Source organism: Cinclus cinclus, chromosome 20, assembly GCF_963662255.1.
Source record: "Cinclus cinclus chromosome 20, bCinCin1.1, whole genome shotgun sequence".
Taxonomy (NCBI): Eukaryota; Metazoa; Chordata; class Aves; order Passeriformes; family Cinclidae; genus Cinclus; species Cinclus cinclus.
Genome location: NC_085065.1, coordinates 5,612,792 through 5,636,820, shown reverse-complemented (window position 1 = coordinate 5,636,820; position 24,029 = coordinate 5,612,792). Strand labels below are relative to the sequence as shown.

The following is a 24,029-nucleotide window of genomic DNA, read 5'->3' as shown; positions in this document are numbered from 1 at the left end:
GGAGGAATTAAAAAAAAAATTAATGATTGCATAACTTCATTAAAAATAGGAGCCCTGCAAAACTAATCGCTGTTTGAAGGGCTCCTTCAGATCATTACAGCTGTATATCAATAATATACAAATAAGAGCATGTATTACCCTCTATTATATCTTTTTAGATGGATCTGAGCTACTGCTTGGATTTGCAGCCCAGTCCTGTCCGGGAGCCTGAGAACCAGATGTGGGTAGGCATGGAAAGCAGAAAAACATAATGGAAACCAGATTTAAATAAACACAGTGATGTAATCTGTATGGTTTCTTGGCAGGAAAAGAACAAGTTTGTGCTTTTCATATCCGCTTTTTCAATAAGCAGTAAGTTTCCCATTTAAGAAACAGCCATAACAAACAGTTCTGATTCCTCTCCTATTAAAGTCAGAAGCAGAATCCCCTTGGCTTCCACCAGAACGCCCAGATGGAGCATTGGCACCTTGCATGAACTAAGGCTCACCAAATAACATTTTTATCCTAACTCCAGCTGACATTTGGGATTAAGAAAAGGAACATTCACTTTAAAAAGATGCTGCTGTAATTGCCAGTGTGTGTGTGTGAAGCTCTAGACCACCTCATCACACAGAAAACCTTGGAAATCTATTCTCTGAAACTTGAAAACGCTAAGGAAAAAATACCTAATCTGATAATCTTTTCTTATTTGTAGGATGAGGACAGACATAGAAGAGAGAACTGAGACAATTCATTGTTTTGAATTGCCCAGGGCTGACAATTGTTATTGGATTTTAAGGTTCTTCCGCTTATTTTGCAATAAAAATGTGTATGTGGCAGAATTCCCTTGGACACACTTGGAAAATAAAATCTGTGTTATTTTATGACAGATGTACAGGACACAGAAAAGTAAACATGAGATAATGGCACAACTCAAATGGTTTGGTATTTAAAGGAAAAACAACCCAGGGCAATGACTGTATCATATTTAATGGACAAATCATAGTCTCTAACACCATTATATTATTCTGTTACAGTTTTTTCACACACTGTAAAATACCCTACAGTTTCCGTATTTAAAAAATCCTAATTAAAAAGAGAAACACTCTGTGACAGCAGAAATAACCCAAGGGAACAAGGAAAGGCTGTTTAAATTGCCAAGTGCTATCTCAACTCATCTCACCCTGCATTTAACCCTTTGTTTGCAGCAAAATCAGGGATCCAGAGCTGGCACAGTGCACATTCCCTGATCACTCCAGTTTACAGCCCAAATTACTGGCAGCACAGAGCAAACTCTGACCCAGCTCCTGAGGGGACTGCTCCTATCGTAAATCGTCCCTAAACCAGGATGATTTTAGCATTCCCAACCAGGATAAAAGCAAGCAGTAGGAAAGAGAAGGTTGGGCAGCACTTCCCAACTGCGGCATCCACAGGAACCCCCCCCAGATGCTCCTCGTGGAGCTGCGTCCATGAATCCACCCAAAGCAGCAGCACAACCACGCACCATGCCCAGACACCCCAGCGGCCTCTTGAGCTGTTCCCACGTGGTGACAGGATGGAAAGAGAGGATCTCTGAGCCTCCCGAGCCCTGAAGGAGGTCAGAGGTTTGTGTCTGTGCATTGGGAAATTGGAGAAGGGTGGGATGCATGGCTCCAGCGTGGGTTTCCCCTTGGAGCAATCAATCCGCCTACGGTGAAACGAAACAGGGCAAAGACCCAGATCTGCTGTGTTTACTCTGGCAAAACTCCTCGCTGCAGACTGTGGGAGCTTAGCCTGAATAAAGGACATTTAGGGTGCCAATGTGGGCCCACACGGGAGATCTCTTCCCTCAGAGATGAAGGTTCTTTCCCTTCCTCATCCTCCCACGCACGGGCTGTGGCACAGCTCCACCTTTCACACCCCACCAGGAACTCGTGGCACCCCGTTCTCTGTGTGCACAGGGCAGCAGTGGCTCCTGCTCTGTGTCACCGCTGACATCTCGTGCAAGGGCCGAGCTCTGCAGGGGCTGCTGGCGCCGGCCAAACAAAGAGGTTTTGGAGCTCAGGATGCAGGGAATGAATTCCCATCCGGACAGAAGTCTGGGCAGCATTCCCACCAGCCAGGAAAGGCCAAGATTTCAGCCGAAGATTTCACTCTGCAAGCCTTACTGTTCCTTTTCCCACTGCTTGCAGCAGTTTAGGAGTCACCTCATGCAGGGGAGGAGGAGGAGAAGGAATTTGCAGACAGATCCCAGCAAGCCCCTTCCCAAACTGACTCACCAGCCTTGCCCCGGGGAAGGGTGGCTGCATTCAGACCCTTCATCCACTCAAATATCCTAATTTTCAGGGCACTGTCAGCTCTTTCTGCACCAGCAGAAATTGGCAGCGCTGGTGAAGGAGTGACAGTAAAGGAGCTCTTTGAGCCTCAGCATGTAAACGTGGCTTTAACTTCAAACCTCCCAGCTTTGTGCCTGCCTTTTATTCACATTCACATATTCCCCTTTGTTTCACTTGAATATAGCACTATGATTTCCACTATGATTTTCTTGGGAAAAAAAAAAATATATATATATATTTAGCTAAATGGGCTGTTTATTATCCCTGCTGATGGTTGTTGCATCATCCCTGACTCACTCATGCCAGTGAAGAACCCGACCCTCTGTATTTTTTCTCCAGGCGTACATTACATAGCACCATGGTTTGGTAAAGAAATCTTGGGAGGTAGGTAGCAAAATAACCCCAGAAAAAATAAACTCGTGGAAAGGTATGCTGTGCTGGGACAGGGGCTGCTCTGTGCTGCCCTCACAGGCAGTAGTTCTGTGTTTTCCTACTGAAAAAGCTCCCTTAGGACGTGTGAACTGGCAGTTTTGTCTCTCAGCCTAGAGTTTCCACCTTTCCTGAAGGGAACAGTGTTCCCTCTCGGTTTGAGAGCATGTTTGTCAATTGTTACTTATTCCCAGAATCTAAAGGGTCATTTAGTAGCCTGACTGATGCTGCACCATTATGGAGGCACTCACAGCTGTCCCTAGAAGACTAAACCAGACCATTTATCTCTGGGACATATTCACAGCACCTCTCTCACTTAAAAATCTCTAAGATAAAGGGCAGATTTTCAGCTCAAGTGTGCCCAGGGTTTTTGAAGACTTGGTGGTTTAACAGTACTAAAATCCCCCAGAACAGCAGTGTCATCAAAAACATGGGGGGAAATTTGGCGTAAAGCTTTGCTAAGAGATACCAAAGAAAGTGTTTACTTAAAGCACATCCCCAAAACTTGGTTTGTGCTGTTCCCTTCTCCATCTCCGGGTGGGAACAGAGGTGCTGCAGGAAGTTTCTCCCTTTCCCAGCTGGACAGAGATCCTTGTTGTACATTTGCAGCACTAATGGGTGGGCAGCCCTGCAAGGAGAGGTGCTGCATCACCCCAGCACCCAGCCAGGCTCCTCCACATCCCCCTCCCTGGAGCACCATCTCTCCCGTGCCAGGGCACAGCATCAAAGTCACATTGACACATCTCATCAAAGCCACATTGTGAGGAGCATGGAGAAGGTGTCGATGAGGCAGCACTTAAAAAAGCATCAGCAACAGAGCCTGAGATAAGGCACAAAGCATATGCACAAGTTGCTGGGGCAGAGCGAGCAGAGGTGAAGGAGAGGGACTGGGCAGGTGGCCAAGACACAGCTCCAAATCCATGTGGCACTTCCGAGCAGCACACTTTACCAAGAAAGGTTGTCGCAGTCCCTGATGTCCAGAAAGGGAAGCCAAGGGGCAGGGAGCAGCACAGGGACTCACCCAAGCTCCCTCAGTGGCAGAGCTGGCACTCAGATCCAGCCCCATCCTGGCCCCCAGTCCTGCCCAACAGGAGGCTTCATCCAGCCCTGGGTCCCCAACAGTGCAGAGAGAAGGGAGGGCTGCCACAGAGACAGACAGGGCTACAAAAGAGGAGTGGCAATAATCTCCAGGAGAGACTTTTTTGGGTCTGTCCATGCCCGTCTCCCTGGGCAGTCACCGGCGCTTCAGCACCGACACACAATCCTTCTTCAGCGGCCCGATCTGCAGGTGGGCATCCACACTCTCGAGGAAAAAGGCTGGCTTCAGCTTGCACGAGAAAAGAGACGCAAACTGGCGGTTGATCTTGCTCTGGAACGGGTCAAGCTTCCCCTTGGCAGAACGGGAGACCTTGAGCTGCTGCAGGCAGGTCATTTTGGAGTCCTTGACTCCGTAGAAGGTTAAAGCCTTTTCTGAATACTCCAGGAAGACGCCGATCGTGTGGAAGAAGGGCTGCTGGATGGTGCACTCGAAGCCACCAAACCAGGCCACGTAGTTCTGGCCATTCCACTGCAGGCAGCAGGACCTGTCGTTCCTGCCCAGGCGCCCATGGTTGTAGGCCTCCTGTGGGTCGAAGTCCTCGGCGATGACGCCGATGCTGACCCAGCCGTCGATCAGCTCCACCTCCCAGTAGTAGTTGCCCCTGTTCATGAGGTTCAAACCCAACACCTGCTCGCAGTTGATGAAGCGGGTGGGGCTCTCCGGGTAGGGGATGGGGCACAGCACCCGTTTGGCTCCCTTGGTGCCGAACAGCTGGATGAACTTGTCAGCTGTGTCACTGTCCAGGTCGATGATGAAGGCAACTGTGTGGGGCAAGAGGGAGAAGTGAGCCTGCAGAGGGATATGTGAGGAAATCCTCCCTGTCCCAGCCTCTGATGATGAACCTGATCCTTTCTGACCTTTCCCATCACTCCGTCCCCTTGCTTTTTAATCCCATGGCAAATTTCAGTCAATGAGGATGAAAGGCTGAAAGAGGTGACACTCCCATAAACAGGATGAATACAGGGAACTGTGCAGAGGAGAGAGCAGAGGGACTGCTTGATGAACTCGACCATGATAGCAGACATTGGAGAATCCACCTGACATATTGGTGGTAAGAAAATCTCACATAAAAGGGTATTTCAGTTAACCACAGATAAATGCAATTGAGAGACCCCAAGAAGAGAGAACAGCCATGTATGCCACAGCTGCAAACAGGCAGCCCCCAGCAAGTGGGGCCATGTGAGAACCACTGATGGATCCCAAACAGAGGGGATGCCCAAGGGAATAACCCTGGACATGGATCACTATCAACTGCACTGCATTCTGAACATGTCCCAGCCTGATCCCATATCGATACCCTGTAAGGCTGGGGACACACAGGTGGGGTGTGGGAGCTCCAGCCCAGCCCTGGGCCCTCCAGCCTCAGCCTCTCCTGCCTCATTCTGCTCCACCATTCTGCGGTCATTCTGCTGCTGCAGACAGCTCTCACCAGACCAAAATCCTGCAGCAAAAAAAGGCAGATGCACAAACTCTGATCTAATTTAAAGAAGATCCAATTTGCCAAGGGCTGGAAGGCAGCAGGAATTACACAGGATGTCTACAGCCCCCCTGGGGCAGCTGGGTCAGCAGAACCACAGACGAAGGAAAAAACCCATCACCTAACCAGGCTATGACTGTTGTCAGGAAAGCCAGGAGGCTTCCCTGTCAGCCAAGCAATATTTCCTCAGTTGGTGGCAGCACTCCCACAGCCGCTGGATCAGCGCTGCCGGGCGGGCGGGAAGGAGAGAGGAAAGGGAAGATGGGCCTTAGCAACAACCACCACAGCAAAAGTCCCCCACTTACATTTCAGGAAATAGTCACGGCTCTCCAGGCAGGCTGGATTGTTTGACTTGTCTGGAAATTGGGATTCAGCCAATGCTGCAGAGACAGGGACAGAAGGGTTTGCATCAGCAGAGAAACCAAACACCAACAAGGGGAGTACCTGAGCACCATCCCCTGCTCCTGATGGCAGCTGTCACAGCCCCAGCCAGCATCCCTACTCCCCCTGCACATCCCCAGTGGCTCCCACACAGGGAAGGACAGACACCACTTTTGTCACCCCAGGGAGGTGGGCAGTGGGGCAAGGAACTGGCTGCAATTCCCATGAGCATCCAAGAAAATGAGAAAGGAGAGAGCTCAGGTTAAATGAGACAGCATGGGAGGGAGCTGCCACATCAGCTCTCTAACCCTGGCATGCTTGGGAGCCCATAGCCTGCCCTGTGAGGAGGACTGTCTGTCCTGGGAAGAAGAGTCCCCTTTCACAGGAGGCCACTTTGGCCACTTGCCCCCTCCCACAGGGCCCTGCCTAACTCCCAGGCTGTTTGTTGCCTCTCCAGTCTCCGGTCTCCGTGGAAAATTTCACAAAACCTCAAAGAGGCGTAAGCCCAGACAAGAATTGTGCAACATGCAGGGAACCCGTGCTGAGCAGCTTCCAGGGCTGGAAGGACAGGGGCGAGCGCTCACAGGGGCCATGGAGCCTGCAGCCACCTTCCACCCAGGCAGGGAAGAGGGAAAGGGACAGGGAACCATTCAGGCAGAGCAGACAGGTGAACACATACCTTCCTCCATCTCCTGGCAATTGAATCCATCAATTCCTTTCCCCTGCAAGTGGTTCCACTGGTTTTTGCAGGCAGTGGACAGTACATCCTTCATGGCACCCACAGCTTGGGTACACTTGGTGAAGTTCAGCTCTTTCTGGAAGCTCAGAGGTGGAGAGAGGTTTTCTTCCATGGCTACTTTCAAGGCCTGAAATTCCTGAGCCAAAGAAGACAGAGTTTCAGGAGGTTTCAAACAAGCCAAAGTTGTCTCTTGTTCCACAACCCCACCCGGCCCTGGAGGATTTGGGATCTGGCAGCTCTCAGGACTTGGCCCAAGGACAATATAAGGGAGGAGAGCACTTTCCTGGCCACGTGTTCCTGGCACCTTCTCTTCACTCCCTTTCAAACCCAGACTCAGACCATGCCCACCTCTCATGGAGCAGCATCTCCTCCCTAAAAGGTCTCCTCTCACTGGGCTGTCAGGAAGGGGGGGTATGCTGGAGGAGGCAGTGGGGCACCCCAAACTCTCGCTCTCCCCCACACCCAGGTACCCACTTGGGCAGCACATCAGCCTCTCCTAAGTCACAGACAGGACAGAGGTGGGGGCCATGGAGGGGAAAATCTTGGCTGCCTGGGAGAGGGGAGGGGAAAGGACTGTGCCAACAGAAGTGAGCCTGCAGCCTGCACATCCCAGAGTTCCTGGCCCCCAGCTCCATGGGAAATGGGACAAAACCCCAAAATACAACACTGTCAGCTCCTTCTTGCCCCATCCCACCTGGAGGAAGTAGATGGTGTCAGTGCTGGGGACGTTCTCCAGGTTTTGCTTGCACTGTGCCAGCTTGGCTCGTCTCTCCTCCTTCCAGCGGAGATCAGCCTCAGCCTCCCCCAGCATGGAGCGCTCCCCATCCTCGATGAATCCCATCACCTCCTTCTGGAAGGTCACCAGCACCTCAGAGGCCTCTGCAAAGAGCTTCTCGACCCTTTCCCTCTCCTTGGTGGCAGCACCCTGTCAGGAAGGAGAGAGGGGTCAGGTCCCACAGGCGAGGGTGCAGGAGGGTCACCCTTGTGCCCTGCCCAGCACCCAGTTCTCAGCTCTGTGGAATCCCCCTGACATCACCCCGTTCACCCAAGAACTCAGATCACTTCACAGCACAGCTGTCAAGGGACATGGCTGCACACTGACACTTACTGCTGCACCACATTTGGTGTCCCCAAGCAGGAAAGTGACATGTTTGCACAAGGGCCAAAGGGAACAACACCCCCCCATGAACCTGAGGAGAGAAGGTGCAAGAGCCAGAGGATGTTCTGGCATGGCCCTTGCCCTGTTCCTTCTTCCATGTTAAAAACTAAAGCAACCAGAGATGCCATGAGTGTTAGCAGAGATGAGGAGAAAGAATCCTCAGGGATCTCTGCCAGGATCACCATCGCTTCATGGTGCTCCTGTGAGCACCACCTCTATACCCCATGCACCCCGAAATCTCACATCCCCTTCTCCTCCACCCCCAGCCCTGCAGAGCTGCACTAACAGAGCAAAGCCATTGCAGAGTCACCTTAATGAGCTCCACCATCTTCTTGGCCTGGGTGATGGTGACTGCCAGCTCCTCCAGCTCATTCTCCACATCGCTGAAGAATTTGGCTTGTTGGGCCTGCAGACACGAAGGACAAACACTGAGCTTTACCCCCAGTCCCACTGGGGCCACAGGGCATTCAGCCTCTCCCTAAGCTCAACCCACAGACCCTCTCTGACCATGACCTCGCTACCAGGCTTCAGGTGAAGGACACAAGGGGAACCATGAGTTGTTTTCCTGTTTTCCTTCCCTGCAATATCCAACCTGCAAACATCCCTTCTCACTCAGCTGGAAAACGAAAGGTCATGTTCAGTTCCATGTTCCCCACCCTGGTCCCAGCAGAAACCAAGCAAAACAGGAATTTGAAAGCAAAACCATCAGACAGTGATTACAGCTAAGGGAGTGCTCTTAGCGAGTATCCAGGGCTGAGAAAAATCCACCTGGGTTTGGTGCAGAAGCTGAAAGGCAGGCCTGGAGCACTCAGAAACTCAGCACAGAGTCCCCTGGAGGTTTCTGTTTAGGAGCAAAGGAAAGCAGCCCCGGAGCACGGGCTGCAAAGGAAGCACCTTCCGAACACGGCGTTTCCTGAGATGCTATTGTTGGCTCAGCCATTGCCCATCACGAGGACAGGTCCCTCGGGAGCCAGGAGGGCACTCCCGAGCCACAACAGCTCCCTGCTGATGCTCAGCCCCCTGGCCCTGCTCCCTGCAGTGCTTGTGCCCGGGAGCAGGTACAGGCGCTTTCCCCGTGCACCCATCCATCCCAGCCCGCAGAGCGAGGGCGGTGGCCGAGAGCAGTCACAGAGACCGTGCAGGCGACATTAAGCAACGCCTGCCGAGGTCTGACAGCTCCTCGGGGCTGCGATTACACCACTTTCTATTTTAAGGCACCCCATGACTAATAATGCCGATAAAAGGGTTTTCCTGCAAGCCTAGCAGCCCATCAGGAGTGGGAGCTGGCTTAGGGCAGGGCTCCTCCTTGGAAAAGGCAAACTTTCCCAAGGTCTCCAAATGCCTCATGGCCATGCGAGATGCCACCACACAGAGAGAGCCTCGCAGGTTCCCCTCTGCCTGCAGCCCCACAGAGGCCCCACACTTTCAAAGCAGCAGTGCCCAAAAAGGCAGCACCACATTGGGACTGGAGCCCCGGCTCCTGGGAAGGCTCGAGGGTGTGAGTTTAGGAGGTGACTCAGTCACATCTGGGAATGGGAGTGATGGAAAAACCCCCGCTGCCAAAACGGCAGGGTACAAAGGGCTGGGGGAGCGGGAGCGGCGGCCGGGCCGGCTGCCAGCGCGGCCAGAAAAACCTCTTTGACGGAGCTGTGGGAACGAGACGGAGCCGCCGGGTGCCCCAGGACCGAGGGGGTGGCCGCTGTGGGGTGTCCCGGGCAGCCTCGCCCCAGCCCTACACCCACGGGATTGCTAGTTCGGCTCCGCAGCGGGAAGACGCCCCACGGGATGCCTTGGCAGAGGCTCTGCCTCGATACCCGTCCCCGTTTGCCTATCCTGTCCCAATCCCGGGGGTTCCCTGATGGCGCAGCACCCCGTCCATATGTTGGGATGGAATCCCCCGAGGGGATGAGAGTACAACACCCCCTCTCCCCACATGGCATCCCACCAGTGCTGCACCTGCACACACCCCACGTGGGGATCGGGCTCCCCGCGGGGACGCGGGTGCACGATGAACCCCTCCGAGGGATGCCGCACCTCATACTACCCACGACATCCCCACGCCAGGCTCCCGCCGCGCCCCTCCCCACCCCACACACCTGCTTGTGCTCTCGCTCCTGCTCCAGGGGCACCACATCGTGGGCGCGATGCTCGTGGGCGCGGCAGCGGGCGCAGACACAGCTCTGCTCCGTGCGGCAGAAGCCGTCGAGGGGCTGCAGGTGGCGGGCACACAGCCCCTCCTCCAGCCGGCGCAGCGGGGCCACCAGCCGGTGTGCGCGGAAAGCCGGGGCGCGCCGGTGCGGCTCCAGGTGCGCCCCGCAGAAGGACGCCAGGCACACCAGGCACGACCGCTCCGCCGCCAGGCGGGACCCCGGCGGGCACACGTCGCACAGCACCACCGCTCCTTCCTCCCCCGCAGCATCCTCCTCCTCGGCTCCCGGGGCCATCGGGGACGCGGCGGCCGGGGACGACGGGGACGAGCCGCCGGTGGCGGCCGCCAGCAGCGGCAGGAGCTCGCACAGGGCGCGGTTCTTGCAGAGCCGCAGGGCCGCGGGGACGGGCTCCTGGCACAGCGGGCAGCGGGCGGCCCCGCCCGCCCCGCCGCCGTCGGGGGGGCCTGGCCGCTGGCGGAGCGCCTGTAAGCAGCCCTGGCAGAAGTTGTGTCCGCACGGCACCGTCACCGGGTCCCGCAGCACGTCCAGGCAGATGGGGCAACCGAGGGGACCCTCGGACAGCCCCGGAGCCGCCAGCGCCAGCCGCAACGCCGCGGCGGAGGACGGCGGGGCGCTCCCGGGCGCAGCATCCATCCCTGAACGCCCCGACCGGCCCCGGGCTCGGTCCCTGCCCCGGCGGAGGCGGGCGGCAGCCGCGCCCCGCCCGCCCGCTCCGCCTCCCCGCGACCGCAGCCGGGGCTCCGCTCCCCGCCGTGCCCGGGGCGGCTGCTGCGACCTCGGGGAACTGACCCACAGCATCAACGCCGGCGCACGCGTCCTCCTGGGAGGGGTCTCACCCCAAATGGGATCTGCTCCCATCTGGTCCCTCTCCCCGGCATCTGCTGCTTTCGGGGAGATCAGCCCCGGGGGATGGCAACCTGCTGATGATGTGCTGCCCCCCCACCCAGGGTGTGCCACCTCCTAAAGGATCTGCCCCACTGGGATCTGGACTCTCCCCGGCGTTCTACTACTCCCAAGGGAAGCTGTCGACCTTCCTCAAATCTCCCATCTGGGGAAACTGTTGCCAGCCCGTTCCAATCCCCCCGCCAAGGATTTGCTACTTCCCTTGAGCGTTCCTTCCGCCTTTAGGACCTGCTGCTACTCCACTGCTCCCCAGGTGCTCCCCAGGAGCTGGGGCTACATGGAAGGTCGTGACGCCCCCAGTGCCTAGGGGCAGTGCTTTCCTGCCAGCCCTCGTGTCCATGGACCTACATCAGCCCTCCCCATGGCCAAAAAGGGCTGCAGTGCCCATGTCCTGGTTCAGCCACTGTCCCCTTTTCCTCAGGGGTCTGGCAGGAGCTGGCAGGCACCAACGAGGGATGGGAAACCCTGACATGTTTTTAGAGTGAAGATCTGCCTCATGAGATCTCTGGACTCCTTCTCTGCAGGAAACACAGACAATTTTTTGACTTGGATAAGTTCCCAGGTGCATGTTGACCCAAGGCCTCACCCAAGGACAGGGCTGGGAGGAGCAGGGAGGTGTTGAGAGAAGCAGGAAGCACATGAAAAGTAACATCTGTTCGAAGAAGAGGGGGATTGATCCTTTTAAGATTTTTGTCCCCAAAGGAAAAAAGATGTGATTCATTCCCCAGGCAATCACATCCCCAGCACCTTTGAACCCAGTGCCCAGTTTCACCCCGTTAATCCTCACCAGCACTCCCAGAGGAGACGTCTGACCTGCAGCCTCACTCTTGGAAAAACATCAATGAAAACTTTAGATTTTCTTCTGTGACAAATCAACCTTGGAGCAGAGCAGTAGGAAACCAGGTTTCCTTATCACAGTGCTACAGTAAATAAAGCACCTTCTGGCTCTGCTGCCATCTGGTCACTCCAAGGGTTGGACATAGGCCCCATGGGGACATGGAGGGACAGGATGGAGCCCTGCAGGGATGGCTGTGAGAGCAGGGGTACCCAGCTCCCCCCCACCCCCAGTGCTGCTGGGTCCCATATTCCCCAACAGCAGCAAGGTCAAAGCAGCAAGAAAATAGAGCTTTATTGGGAAAACCAACATTGTACAAAGAACTGCAGTGTAGAACCCTGAGAAGTTGCTCTGCCAGGCCTGAGAATGGCAAGAGGAAACCAAGAAGGGGCTGGGGGGGGGGGGGAGGGGCAGGGCAGGACCTGCCTGCATGTGAGACTGTGTGAGCACAGAGGTCCCTCCGAATTGTTTCAGAGCACCCTGTGGCAGCAGCACCTCCTTCTGGGGTCCCCCTCATCGCAAACCTTCCCAAAGTTTGGGAAGTTTGGCAGGGATAGAAGAAAGAAAAAAATGTCATTTTTTTTCACTCTCCTTATTCCCCCTTCCCTTGTTCTGTCTGCAGGGACAGGGGGAACCCACGGTGAGCTCCAGCCCTGCCATGAGTCACTAGCGATATTTGCATATGCAAATCAAACATGTTAATTTACATGTCTGTCCCCATCAGCTCTTGTTAAAACACTGCACTCCACACCTGCCTCAGCACTGAGCTCCCACTGTACCATGGCAGCCTTAGCTGCAGCTCCACTATGGCACCAGCCTGGGACTTGCCAGCCTGGCTATGGCTCAGTGTGGTGGCTCTGCCTCAGTCCCTCTGGCACAGTGTCACCACTCTCCCCTCACACAGCCAAAACACAGGGTACAGGGGCTCAGTGAAGACACTGTGGAAGGAGTGGATGAACTCCATCTTCTCCCCAAGGCCGTAGAAGGAGAGGAGCCCCTTGTCATAATCCAGGCTGACCCCCAGGTTCTTATAGAGCTGCTCCTGGATTTTCTCAGCCTGGCCTTTGTGCCAGGCCAGGTAACAATCCTCCCGCACCTGCAGCCCCCACGAGCCCCCATCCAGCCCGATGTTGAACCTGTGGCCCTGCTGCTGCTCCCAGGGGAGCCCCTGGTAGGTGACTCCCAGGATGACAGAGTGGCTGGAGATCTTCACCTCCCAGTAGTGGTGGCCAGGGCCATAGCTCTGTGTGCACAGCACCTGCCAGGGCTGGAAGCGGGGGCCCTGCTCCTGCCCATGGACGGCACCGTGACCGTGCTTGGCTTTCCGGGCACCTTTCGACAGCTCCAGGTACTTGTTGGCTGTCTTGGGATCGAAGGTCAGGTTGCGGTGGTCTGGGGAGAACAAGGGCATGGATGGGGCTGAAAAGCTTTATCAGGCCTTTATGCCCTACAAGCAGTGATGGGGTTTAAATTCTGTAGGGCTGGCTTCCAAAATGGAAGGGAACAGGTTGTTTGGAGAGGAATAGGAGTGGGGAGGATGCAATATCTGCCCTAGAGGGAATGGAAAAGCCCAGAAATAGCTGCTGAAGCACTGAGACATGATGCTTTGCACACTCCTTGCACAACCCAGCTCACAACCAACAAATGGCCATTGTGACCACAGTGGCTCTGTGGCCATTTTGGCAGGGATATGCTTGATTTAAAGAGCAAAAACATACCACCGTGGGTTGGGACAATTGGGAGAAAGCCAGGTGTTAAATGAGCAAATATGGTATTGCAGGGAGTTACTCTCCTCTGCATAGGCTGATAGCTCCTGCCATGGGCATTCACTGGCCACCAGCACCCCACTTTCCTCCCCCAACACCTGGGCCTGGCAGCTGGCTGGGCTCCTTCCTGCTGCCCATAAATAACAGGGAGTTCCTATTAATAACCCTAAGAATGTTCTGTAGGGCCTGATGGTGGGAATACCTACAGGTCCCATAGGCAGCAATTGGCTCCTTGGCAAGAGTGACAACCAACATGGTCGGAACATTAATTACCCAACCCTCTTCCCAACAGGGAGGAGATGGGAAGAGGAGCACAGAGGAATTTTCTAAAAGGAGAGGGATGGACCTGGGGAGGAAAAGGGACATGGAGTACTGCAGCTAGGAATGCTCAGGCCATATCCCTGGGTAGAGAGCAATGACTGCAGGCAGGGCTCTGGACTGGGGCTATGCCATGCAGGGCAGTGACTGATCCAGTATCAGACAGCCTCAGTTCCATGGCAAAGCAATTCCTGGTGCTGCTAATCCCCCTAATGAGTCCTTTGCCATCCCAGTCCATCCATCCTCTCCCTATACCACACTTCTCTGCATTTAGGGAGACATATTGGAGGAACCAGGGAAGGAGCCCCTGTCTCTGCAGCCACAACCACTCTCCTTCTGAGAAGGAGCCTGGCTTGGTGACATCTCTTCCTGCTGGGGAACCCAGTGGGGCACTGTCCCTCCAGGGCCCCTGTGCTCCTTACCCTTCAGAAGCTCAGATCGGAGCTGGCACCTGGGGAGAGGGGCCACAGCCTTCACTGCCAGCTCCTGGGGATGCACTGGGCCTGTGGAGGATGGGAACAGACATTTTGAGTAATGCCACCCAAAAATTTATTTCTTCCTGGTGTCATGGGAAGAAGAGGAGGAGGAGGAGGAAGAGGAGGAACTCCACTGTATCCAAACCTGGGAGCAGGCATGTGCCACCATGGTTCAGCATTCCCAGCAAGAAGGGGCCACATGGTTAGGGCCTAGCCCTATCCCAGCTCATCCCACTTCATCTGCTGAACAGTAAATGTGTGTCCCATCCCAAAACCGTGTGCCCAGCACCTGTGTCCCCAGCAGTGACACAGGCCAGGCTCATCTTCAGGATAACTCAGAGCCCTCCAAAGCCCTGAGAGCAGCAGTGAGCAGGAGGGTTACCTTGGCCAGTGGGCTCTGGGGCTTTGGGGGCCACAGAGCCAGGCAGGTCCCCTAGCAGGAGCCTGGAGATGCTGGTGAGGATCTCTGAGATGGGCTTGATCACAGCAGTCACATCAAACTCCACAGGCACCAGCGCCTCTGGGCTCTCCAGAGGTGGGAGCATGGGCAACTCCTGCAGACAGACACACAGACCAGTCTGGGAGGACTGCAAACCCATTTGTACTCACCATGTCTCCTCAGTGGGCAACAGGGACATCCCAGCATTGCCCACACAACTTTACAGGGACCCCCAAAAAGAGCTCTTCCCCATAGCCCCATCGCATCCCTAAGCCAAACTGAGGATGCATTCCCAGTGGGAATGGGTTGAACACGATTCTGCTGTCATCAAAAGGGTGCAAGTGGAAGGATATAGTGCCAGAGTGGTACCTGGAAGAAGGTCCTGTGGTCAGGGCAGGCCAGCAGGCTCTGAACCTTCTCCCTGTGCTTGCCAAGGACATCCAGGCGGTCCTTACACAGGTTCCAGTTCTTGTCCACACGCTCCAGTGCTGCCCCCTGCTCTTGCTCAATCCTGGCCACTGTCTGACATTGGAAATCCTCCAGAGCTGTTCTCAGGTGGGTGAATTTGCTTTGAATCCCAGCTTTGAGCTCAGAGCAGTCCTGGGCAGGAAGAGCCATGAGAACCAGCATGCTTCCACCCACAGGCCAGCACAGGGAGGCTGTAGTGTTACCTTGATGCTCAATGTTTGCAACTCCATTTCCTTCATCGCCAGCTCAATCCTCTCCGATTCCTCCTGGGCTTTTTCCAGGGATTTTTTCAAAAAGGTCTGTGAAGGGATGCACCAACATAGAGTCATTATAGTTGGAAAAGACCTCCAAGATCATCGAGTTCAACCTATAACTGAACACCTTCAACTAGCCCAGAGCACTGAGTTTCATATCCAGTCATTTCTCCCAGTTGCATCCAGGTCCTGTGGAACAGCCCAATGCTGCCCACCCAGAGTCCAGGACCCTCTCAGTGCTGTAAGACAAGGCTAACAGGGAATGAGGCAGCTTGGGAAGGGGACTCCATGTCAGGATCACAAAAAAGTGATTTCTTGTGCTGCTTTTCACCCCCTTTTTTAGCCGTTTCCTCTAGATCAGAGTGATACACACGTGGTACCGTTCATCTCGTGCTGCTGGATTTCCCCAGCTCGCTGCTGCTCCTGACACCTGGTTTCTCAGGGAGCAGCTGGGCACTGGTGGCATCTCCCTGGCCAGCCCCATATCCAGCTGAGGCTGGGCAGCCTGACACACAGAGGGATATCAAATCCCTGCAGCAGGACACGGGGCAGTGGAGGTGGATGTCGTGCGTGCCTGAGCTGTCACAACACCCCCCTGTTCTCCCATCGCCACAGCCCTGTCACCCACCTGCTTTTTGGCTCGTTCTTCCTCGAAGAGCACCAGCCGGTGCCGCTGGCAGTCCCGGACGGTGCAGACACAGCAGATGCAGCGCCGCTCGTCCTCGCAGTACAGCTCCAGCGGGCGCCCGTGCTGCCGGCACAGCTCGGCGGAGGCCACCTCGCACCGGTCCGTGGCCGAGCCCCGAGCGTCACTGTCCCGTGCCAGCTCCACCACGCTGTCCAGGATGACATTCTTCTCCAGCTCCGGGCACCGCTCGAAGTCCCTGCGGCACTCGGGGCAGGTGTAGCTCGCATCGGTCCCGACGGGCGCCTGCTTTTGTTTGTTCCAGTGGTCGCTGATGCAGCGCTTGCAGAAGTTGTGGCCGCAGGGCAAGGTCGCGGGCACCCGGAACAGCTCCAGGCAGATGGAGCACACCAGCTTCTCCTCCAGCTTCTGCGAGATGGGGGATGCCATCCCGTCTGTGCCGGAGATCGGGGAAATAGAAACGGGAGCGCAGAGGAAGAAGAGGCGGTGACGCTGTGCCCAGAGGCGGGGCAGGGCTCCCGGCCAGACGCTCTCCTAAAGTGACACCATGGCTCCCCACTCGTCACACCGGCTGTGCCGCAGGCTGCGGAGTCCGGACGACAAGGGAGGGCCGGAGCTGTTCCCCCGGGGAGAGGGAGGGCTGTGAGGCACAGTGGGGCACTCCGGAGCGGATGGAAGGCTGCAGTGACAGCACGGGGAGACACGCAGGAGGCGGACAGGGATCAGAGCAGTGTTTACTTCCATGAACGTTTGCCGGGCACGCATCGATGTGAAATTGGATTTTCACTCCTTTATTGGAGGAGGGGACTTCCAGGCATCCTCAGCTCTGCCAGGGCGGGATCCCTGAGCTGAGCACGGCAGTCCCCCCAGGCACAGAGACCTCCGTACAGAGCTCCTGCCTGCGAACCAGCAGAGAGAGGCACCCGCTGCTGCAGCCACGTCACCTCCCTGTGCAAGGTTGTGACACACGTCAGCACCACGTTCTTCCCTTGCATCTTTTAAACCACAGCTCCTGCTGTCTGCCATGTCCTCATGCACACCCACCACACCTTTTCCTGCAAACTTCCTTGCAACACCTGTGCACATCAGCACCCTGAAATGCAATAAAAACGGCACCTGGGCCGGTCTCCTGCCTGGAGGCCAGTGCCTGTGCACTGCAAACCTTCACCTTGTTGTCACACAGTTCAGTTTCAATTTTCCCAGCCCAAGCCTTATCTCCCTACCAGGCCCACGTGCTATCTTGCACACGTTCCCAGGCTGCTGATGCTGCTGGGACAGCCTTGTTTTTCAGTAGCTCTGCAGCTTTCCTTCATGAGCAACTTCCCTTTCACCTGCACAGTGAAGGCAAGCAGGGAGGTTTCTGGTGGATCATCCAGACCAACTTCCATACCACAGGCAGGCTCAGAGCCAATCCCCCTGACCACCAGAGAGGACTTGGGATATGTCACAACTCCCTGCATGTCCCAGCAAGCTCCAGCTCCAAAACATTCCTTTAGGTTGCATCTGTCAATTTTTACCAAATATTTAAAGCCCAGATAGGCATAGCACGACCTGTGTGTCTGCCTGGAACCTGTGTCCCCACTGTGGGCACCTCCCCAGTGCACTCACCCCAACTTAAACCAGACTCCAGAACCCTTCAGGGTGGGAGGGGAATTCAGGAAACTCTGAGGAAACTGGTAACAGCCTTGAGCACAGGCAGCAGGGGCACAATTCAGTCCAGTCTCAGCTATTTGCTGAAGGCTCCAATTTCCTGGTAGAAGGAACCTCAGAAAAAGCCACTGGGAACCAGAGCTGGGAATAAGCAGCTGTGCCAGCAGGAACTTGTTGGTATTTGGGAGTCCATGTGAACAGGAGATTCACAGTGGAGTACAGCAGAAAGCAGAGGCTCTCCAAGGCTTGGGAACAGAACCAGCAGCAGCAGCTCTGCTTCTGCTCCACTTGCCCATGTCAGGTATGTCCTGTCCAGCAAGTGAGGGGAAGGAGACTGAGCTTCAGTCTCAGTTACATGCTTGGGTAGCTGAAGCCACCTCCACAAATACCAACCTAGTGCAGGTTTACCACCTGTGTAGCCACACTCTTCCCAAACTACAACATCCAAGAGAAGAGACTCTGGCCAGCAGAAGGGCTGCCCATCTCCCCTGTACTCTGCTGAGCTCCCCAGCTCTGTGCCAACTGGCCAGGGTAACAGGCTCTTCCCAATAAAGACAGCTTTGCCAGCACTGCTCAGAGAGTGTTTAATCAAACTCATCTCTCCAGGAGGACTGCACAAATAAAATCTGACACAGTCCTGAACTGCAGCACTGTGAGAGGAGGAAATCCAGGCTGGTCCGGCTCCGTTTGCTCCATAAACAGGCAAAAGGAGATCTGTGATCCTTGCAGGGAAGCAAGGCAGAGCATCTCTGGGGAGATGCAACCTGCCAGCCACTGCTCAGCTCTGCTGCAGAATCAGGAGCAAGGTTTCACCCTGGCCATGGATTAATTTTGAATGTTCTTGTTAAGCAGCCTCTTGACCACGCAGCTGCCAGCCCTGTGAGCACCCAATGCCAGCTCCCAGCACAAGCGAACTGGGAGCTGAGGGGCTGAGACTGTCATTTCTCTCCTGAGGCACTGAGCACAGGAAATCCAGGAGCCAGCATCCCACAGAAACAGAGGGCAACAGCTCCTAGTAAATGCCATAGGTGGGCTCCTCCGTGTCTCGGTACCTGTCCAGGTACCTCAGGGGCTGGTGGCGAGGGAACTTCACCTGGGGAGGGTGGTAGGTGGGCGGCCGCACAAACTCGAACACGGGCTCCCTCATGTCTGCAAAGGGGTGACAGGGTCAGCAGGAGAGCTCACATCTGAACCCCACACCCTCCTTCACCCACACAGGACCAGGGCTGCTCAAATACGCCCTTGGAGTTATTTTAAAATCCTCATCCAAGGATTAGGGGTTGTTCCTTCAGGCTGCTGTTAGTTTGGAGGAGGATGGCTCTGGAAGGACTTAGTCTGTGCTGATCCTGGACAAGTGCCAGGATCAAGTGAGAGCCTGCAGCCACAGGGCCATGTCCCACCCACAGACCCCCACCAACATCCCCATTCCTTACTGAGTAGCTGATGGAAGGTGGAAGTGACAGAGCTGTCCCACTGACACTGGAAAAATGCCAGCCCTGCTGGGGTCATGGCATCCTTATGCTTTCTGTAGAAGTCAAATGTGCTAAAGGTTCTCATCTTCAGGCTGTAGCTGGAAAGAAGAGAGAAGCACCAGGTGAACCTCTCCTTGAAGCAGTACCCTGCTCCACATCACCCCAGGGTATATGCAAGAAGTGGAAAAGGAAGCCACTAAAAGGAAATCTCCCATTGTCTCCAGCTCTGTGCACATTTCTGGGCAGGACAAACCACTCTCTAACAGCCTGCTCTGTAACAACAGGACTCTGCAGTGCTGGGATTGTGGCCGCAGAGGACACACAAAACAAAAGCAGCCCTGGAGAACTCTGCAGAGTGACAGGAGCTGCTCCTCTACTGACAGGTACACGAACCCCACAAGCAGCAGCAGCCAAGCCCAGCACATGAGCAGAGGAATTACCACGGTGTCGGCCGAGCATCCTGGCTGAAGTCAATGGGGCCGTGTTGCTTGAAGAGCAGGAAGATGAAGCGGTGGTAGCCTGTCCCCACGGCAGGGAAGGGGGGCAAGTAATGGCACATCTCCTTACCAGCCTTGATGTCACTGCCTGGGATGTTGGTCCTGAACACAAACACAGTTACACTCATTTCCCTCCAAAAGATTTATCCAGGGCTGCAAATCACTCTGCCAGGCTGTGGTGGAATTTCTGCCCCATTTGATAAGGGAACAGATAGTAGAGATTGCTTTCACCACAGGAAAAATCCCACCCAGTGATTGGAGTGCTGAACAGCAGCAACATCTGGAACTCCTGCATCCTTAGCATGATCCAGAACACAGGGCTAAAGGAGCTAATGGGAGGAGCACCAGGAAAAGCCATGGATTCTGAGCTGTTGGAGGAGTTTCTGCCAAGTCCACAAGCACAGAGCACATGGCTCTGATGTACTCACACCAGCCAGTGGAGGTACTCAGAGTCTGCATCCCTCAAATGTCCATCTGCCAACACACAACAGAGAAAAGTGACTTAGGGACACCCTGGTGTCAGCATCATCCCCAAAGTGAGAATGCCCTGACCTGCTTTGACCAGAGGGAGCAGCTCAAGACCTCCCAGCATTCCTTCCCTAGCAGAAAAGGAACTCATTCCTATAGGACTGAATTTAAAATGAGGAGCAAAGAACTCTGAAGATCTAATTCCAAGATTCTTGAAATCTTGGGCAGCTGCATCCCTTCACTGTGCCAGGGTAAAGAGTGTCAGGAAAGGTGCCTTCCAGGGAGACTGCCAAGGGGGAGGAGTTTGGAGGCAAACAAAGATGGGAGTCAGGGAATTGTTTCCTCTATAGTGCAACACAGGTCACTGTCCCTTCTCTCAGCTGCTACAGATTTGGGGAGGCTACAATCTTTCCTCCATATGTAATATGTCCCAATCTAACAGATACAGCATCACAGAATCACAGAACAGTTTGGGCTGGAAGGGACCTTAAAGCTTATCTCATCCCACCTCCTGCCATAGGCAGGGACACCTTCCACTAGACCAGGTTGCTCCAACCTGGCCTTGAACCCTTGAACCTTGCAGTGTTCATCATCTCTGTTTAGCCACAAGAATCAGGAGTTAACCTACAGCTGCGTGAAACAACCCAGTTTTAAACTGGGTTTTAAACTTTCTTCTTTTGAAGAACTTGCTGCTCACCTGGATTTGTGAGTAACAAGGTCCAGAGGGAGCCTTTGTCTGCCTCGTATGACACTGCAGGGGGATTGGAAGCCTAAAAGAGCAACATAAAGCGAATGTAAATCACTCACACAACAGCTTCCATGAACTGTGTCTGGGCAAGGCTTGGATACAACACAGACTGGGCACTGCCAGGCCACTGAAGAATCTACCTGAAGAGCCCCAGGGCATAAATAACCATCAGCTTCCTGACAGACAACCTACCATCTCTGTCCCCATCCCATCCATAAAATGTTTCCTTCAGCACAGAGGAAACACCCTTGTGAAAGGCATCCCATTGAATGAACCATGCTGGTTGGAAGCACCTGGCAGAAAGAGGCTTTCCAGGGGCTCCAGGTTGTTCCCAGTTCCCCTCACACACCTCTGATGGAGTCACCATGTTCCCATAGTAGACTGGCACGAGGTGCTCATCCTCCTGGCTGTACTGCACCCTCAGGGCGACCCAGGGGGTGAAGGTGGCCCCCTTGAACAGGTCCCGGAACACTCCGCAGTGCTTGGCCACACGCTGCTTGTGGAACGGGCCACTGGTCCTCTCCCACTCAGCCCTGACATCCTCGAGGGGAATGAGCACTGCAAGGAGAGAGGGAGGATGCAGAGGCAGCAGCTGGACACCCAGAGCAGCTGCAGCAGGAAGGGAGGTGCTGGGGCACTGACCAGTCCGGAGCCGCGCCGCTCGTTCCATCTCAGCGTTCTGGCGGTTCTCCCTCAGGATCTTCTTTCTTTCCTTGAGCTCCTTTGCCCGTGACAGCCTTTCACGTGGCAGACCAATGTCTGTCTGGGGCTCTTCAGGGAGGGGTGAAAAGAGAGGAGGTGAAATGTGAGTACCCAAACCACCTAAACACAAACCTCTGTGAAACATCTGAGAGCGTGACACAGAGACTTCCAGAGATCAAGATCACAGAAGGGTTTGGGTTGGGGGAGGGTGTTGAAGACCATCCACTTCCAACCCCTGCCATGGACAAGGACACCTTGTCTGCTCTCTGTGGCACCATTGGGGCTCCAAGAAATTACTTCTTTGCTCCTTGTCTCTTGGCAGGTCCTGGCCAGCTTCCCTCCCTCTGGAAAACTGCCACCCCTTTTCCCTGGAGATATTTGCACTCTGCAGACTTATACACAGGAAAGGGCTGGTGTGGGGACAAACCTGTACTGCCCAGAGCCACTGCCCACAGGGGTACCTGCAGGGGGGTTGGTGTGTTTGTGGTAGGTGTTCCACCATTTCGGTTTCCGGCTCTCCCGCTCCGCCTGCCGGAAGTACCGTGTGAAGCTGCGGTACCTCTCCAGCGCCTCCAGGTTCCCGATGTCCAAATCCTCGTTGGGCATCGGCCCCAGTGGGGCTGCCCTCTTCCAGAGCACAGCTGGAGGGGAACACAGATCCCAGGGGGTTCAGAGGAAGAGAAAGCAGCCTGGGATGGGCAAAGCATGGACAGGGCCAGAGCCATCCCCACCTCCCACAGCCACGTTCATGGAGTCACAGGCTGGGTGAGGCTGAAAGCGACCAGAATCACCTGATCCCACCTCCCTGCTCCAGCAGCGTCATCCCATGGCACAGGATTGTTTCCAGATGGCTCTGGAATATCTCCAGCGAGAGAAACTCCACACTCTCCCTGGACAATCTGTTCAGGTGGAATTTCCTGGGCATCACTTTGTGTCCCTGGCCTCTGGTGCCATTGCTGGGCCCCCTGGAGCAGAGCCTGGGCCTTGCTCTGCCCCTCCCTGCAGACAGGGACAGACAGGGATGAGGGCCCCTCTCAGCCCCAGCACCCTCAGCCTTTCCCAGGACAGAGATGCTCCAGTCCCCAGATCATCTCTGTGGCCCTCCACAGGACCCCTCCAGGAGCTCCGTGTCTCTCTCGACCCGAGCAGCCCAGAACTGGACGCTGCTCCAGGGGAGGCCTCGCCAGGGCTGAGCAGAGGGACGGCATCACTCCCCGACCTGCTGGAAATGCTCTTCCTAACGCTCCTCGGGACACCAGTGCCCTCCTCATCCCCTCGGGCACAGTGCTGGGCATGGACAGCTCATTGTCCACCAGGACCCCCAGCTCCTTCCCCACAGAGCTGCTTTTCCAGCCGGTCAGTCCCGGCCTGTGCTGGTGCTGGGGTTGTTCCTCCGCAGATGAAGGACCCCGCACTTGCCTCTTGAACTTCAAAAATGAAGTTGAACTTCAAAATGTTCTCTGCTCTTCTCCCCGGCCTGTCCAGATCCCTCTGAAGGGCTCACAGCACTCTGGGCTATCGGCCACCCCTCCCAGCTTTGTGCCATCAGTGAACTTGCTGAGGAGGCAACGACCCCTCATCCAAATCATTGAGGAACAAATTAAACAATCCTGGGCTCAATAGTGAACCCTGGGGGACACCACCAGGGATAAGGCTTGGCGTTCTGGACACAGCCGTCCGAGAGCACCCTCCCTTTCGCCCCCCCATTCCCCGGCAGACTTCGGGGCTCCCCTGATTCTTCCGTCTCTCACCGGCCGTGCCAAAGCTCCGCCCGCCGCGAGCCCCGCGAAGCGCCGCGCTCAGCAGGGGCGCCGCCATGTTGTGCGCCGCGCTCAGGAAAGGACCCGTTGCCATCGTGACCGGCGCTGCGCCGTGCAGGTTTGGAAGGCCCCGCCCGCTACAGGGCTGCCCCTCGCTTCGCCTGACTCGGGCGGCCCCCGCAGTGGGGCTGCCCCTGCTAGAGCCTGATTAGAAACGTCCCTACAGCCGCAGCTGTATCCTCGCCCCGAGCTCCCCATCCCCGCCCTTGCCCCACCGAAGGAAGTGTCCCAGCCCCTCTGGGAACACAGGCTCCTTATGAAACCGTCCCCAAAAGGTGGCATTCTTAAGAATCCATCGCTCCCGACAGGTGAACCCACAGCCACGGACACCTCGTGTCAGGACTCTGCAGGAGCAGTCACGTACAGGCATCATTGCTCGACAGTGAAATTACTCCACACCAAAAGAGGCTCAGCACTTTTGGAAATGGTGTTGCCCGAGGATGGAGGAGGCTGCAGGCACTGTTTGCTGACCCTGAGGCACAGCGAATCCCGAAGTGCACAGTATCCCCACCAAGAGCAAAGAAAGGAAAATGTTTCCCAATACATTAACTCCAACTTCTGCCCAGCACCACGGTCAGACCCTTGCTGCGGGCACTGATCATCTTTTGCTGATGCTGAGCTGCAGTGACACCGAGCAAATGCCAGCTGTGCCCTGTGCCAGCTGTGCTTCCCTGTGGGTGGGAGGCTGGGAGCAGCAGGAAAGGCTGGATGGCTGTGGGATGGGACAGGGATCCCCATGGGATGGGGCTGGCTGCCCTACAATGCTGCAGAGCAAAGCCCGGGAGGTTACAATATATGAAACACCAAAATCCAACTAT

The 24,029-nt window shown here is 55.4% G+C and overlaps 3 protein-coding genes across 3 annotated transcripts; all 3 read right to left on the bottom strand.

The window, feature by feature from the left end:
* Positions 1 to 3,957: 3,957 nt before the first annotated feature.
* TRIM47 (tripartite motif containing 47) lies at positions 3,958 to 10,382 on the bottom strand. The gene is made up of 6 exons (XM_062506401.1): positions 9,675 to 10,382; positions 7,889 to 7,984; positions 7,114 to 7,344; positions 6,360 to 6,555; positions 5,605 to 5,679; positions 3,958 to 4,583 (listed from the first exon to the last, which is right to left on the bottom strand). The coding sequence occupies exons 1-6, from the start codon at positions 10,380 to 10,382 to the stop codon at positions 3,958 to 3,960; spliced, it is 1,932 nt and encodes a 643-aa protein (XP_062362385.1).
* A 1,409-nt stretch (positions 10,383 to 11,791) lies between these two features.
* TRIM65 (tripartite motif containing 65) lies at positions 11,792 to 16,313 on the bottom strand. The gene is made up of 6 exons (XM_062506188.1): positions 15,837 to 16,313; positions 15,158 to 15,253; positions 14,856 to 15,086; positions 14,430 to 14,601; positions 13,994 to 14,074; positions 11,792 to 12,879 (listed from the first exon to the last, which is right to left on the bottom strand). Exons 1-6 carry the CDS (start codon positions 16,281 to 16,283, stop codon positions 12,350 to 12,352), a joined length of 1,557 nt encoding a protein of 518 aa, XP_062362172.1. The 5' UTR covers positions 16,284 to 16,313; the 3' UTR covers positions 11,792 to 12,349.
* A 1,759-nt stretch (positions 16,314 to 18,072) lies between these two features.
* On the bottom strand, positions 18,073 to 23,209 carry MRPL38 (mitochondrial ribosomal protein L38). Its single transcript, XM_062506217.1, has 9 exons — positions 23,143 to 23,209; positions 21,853 to 22,032; positions 21,332 to 21,460; positions 21,039 to 21,247; positions 20,639 to 20,711; positions 19,902 to 19,947; positions 19,417 to 19,575; positions 18,938 to 19,074; positions 18,073 to 18,653 (listed from the first exon to the last, which is right to left on the bottom strand). The coding sequence occupies exons 1-9, from the start codon at positions 23,207 to 23,209 to the stop codon at positions 18,517 to 18,519; spliced, it is 1,137 nt and encodes a 378-aa protein (XP_062362201.1). The 3' UTR covers positions 18,073 to 18,516.
* Between the last annotated feature and the right edge of the window lie 820 nt (positions 23,210 to 24,029).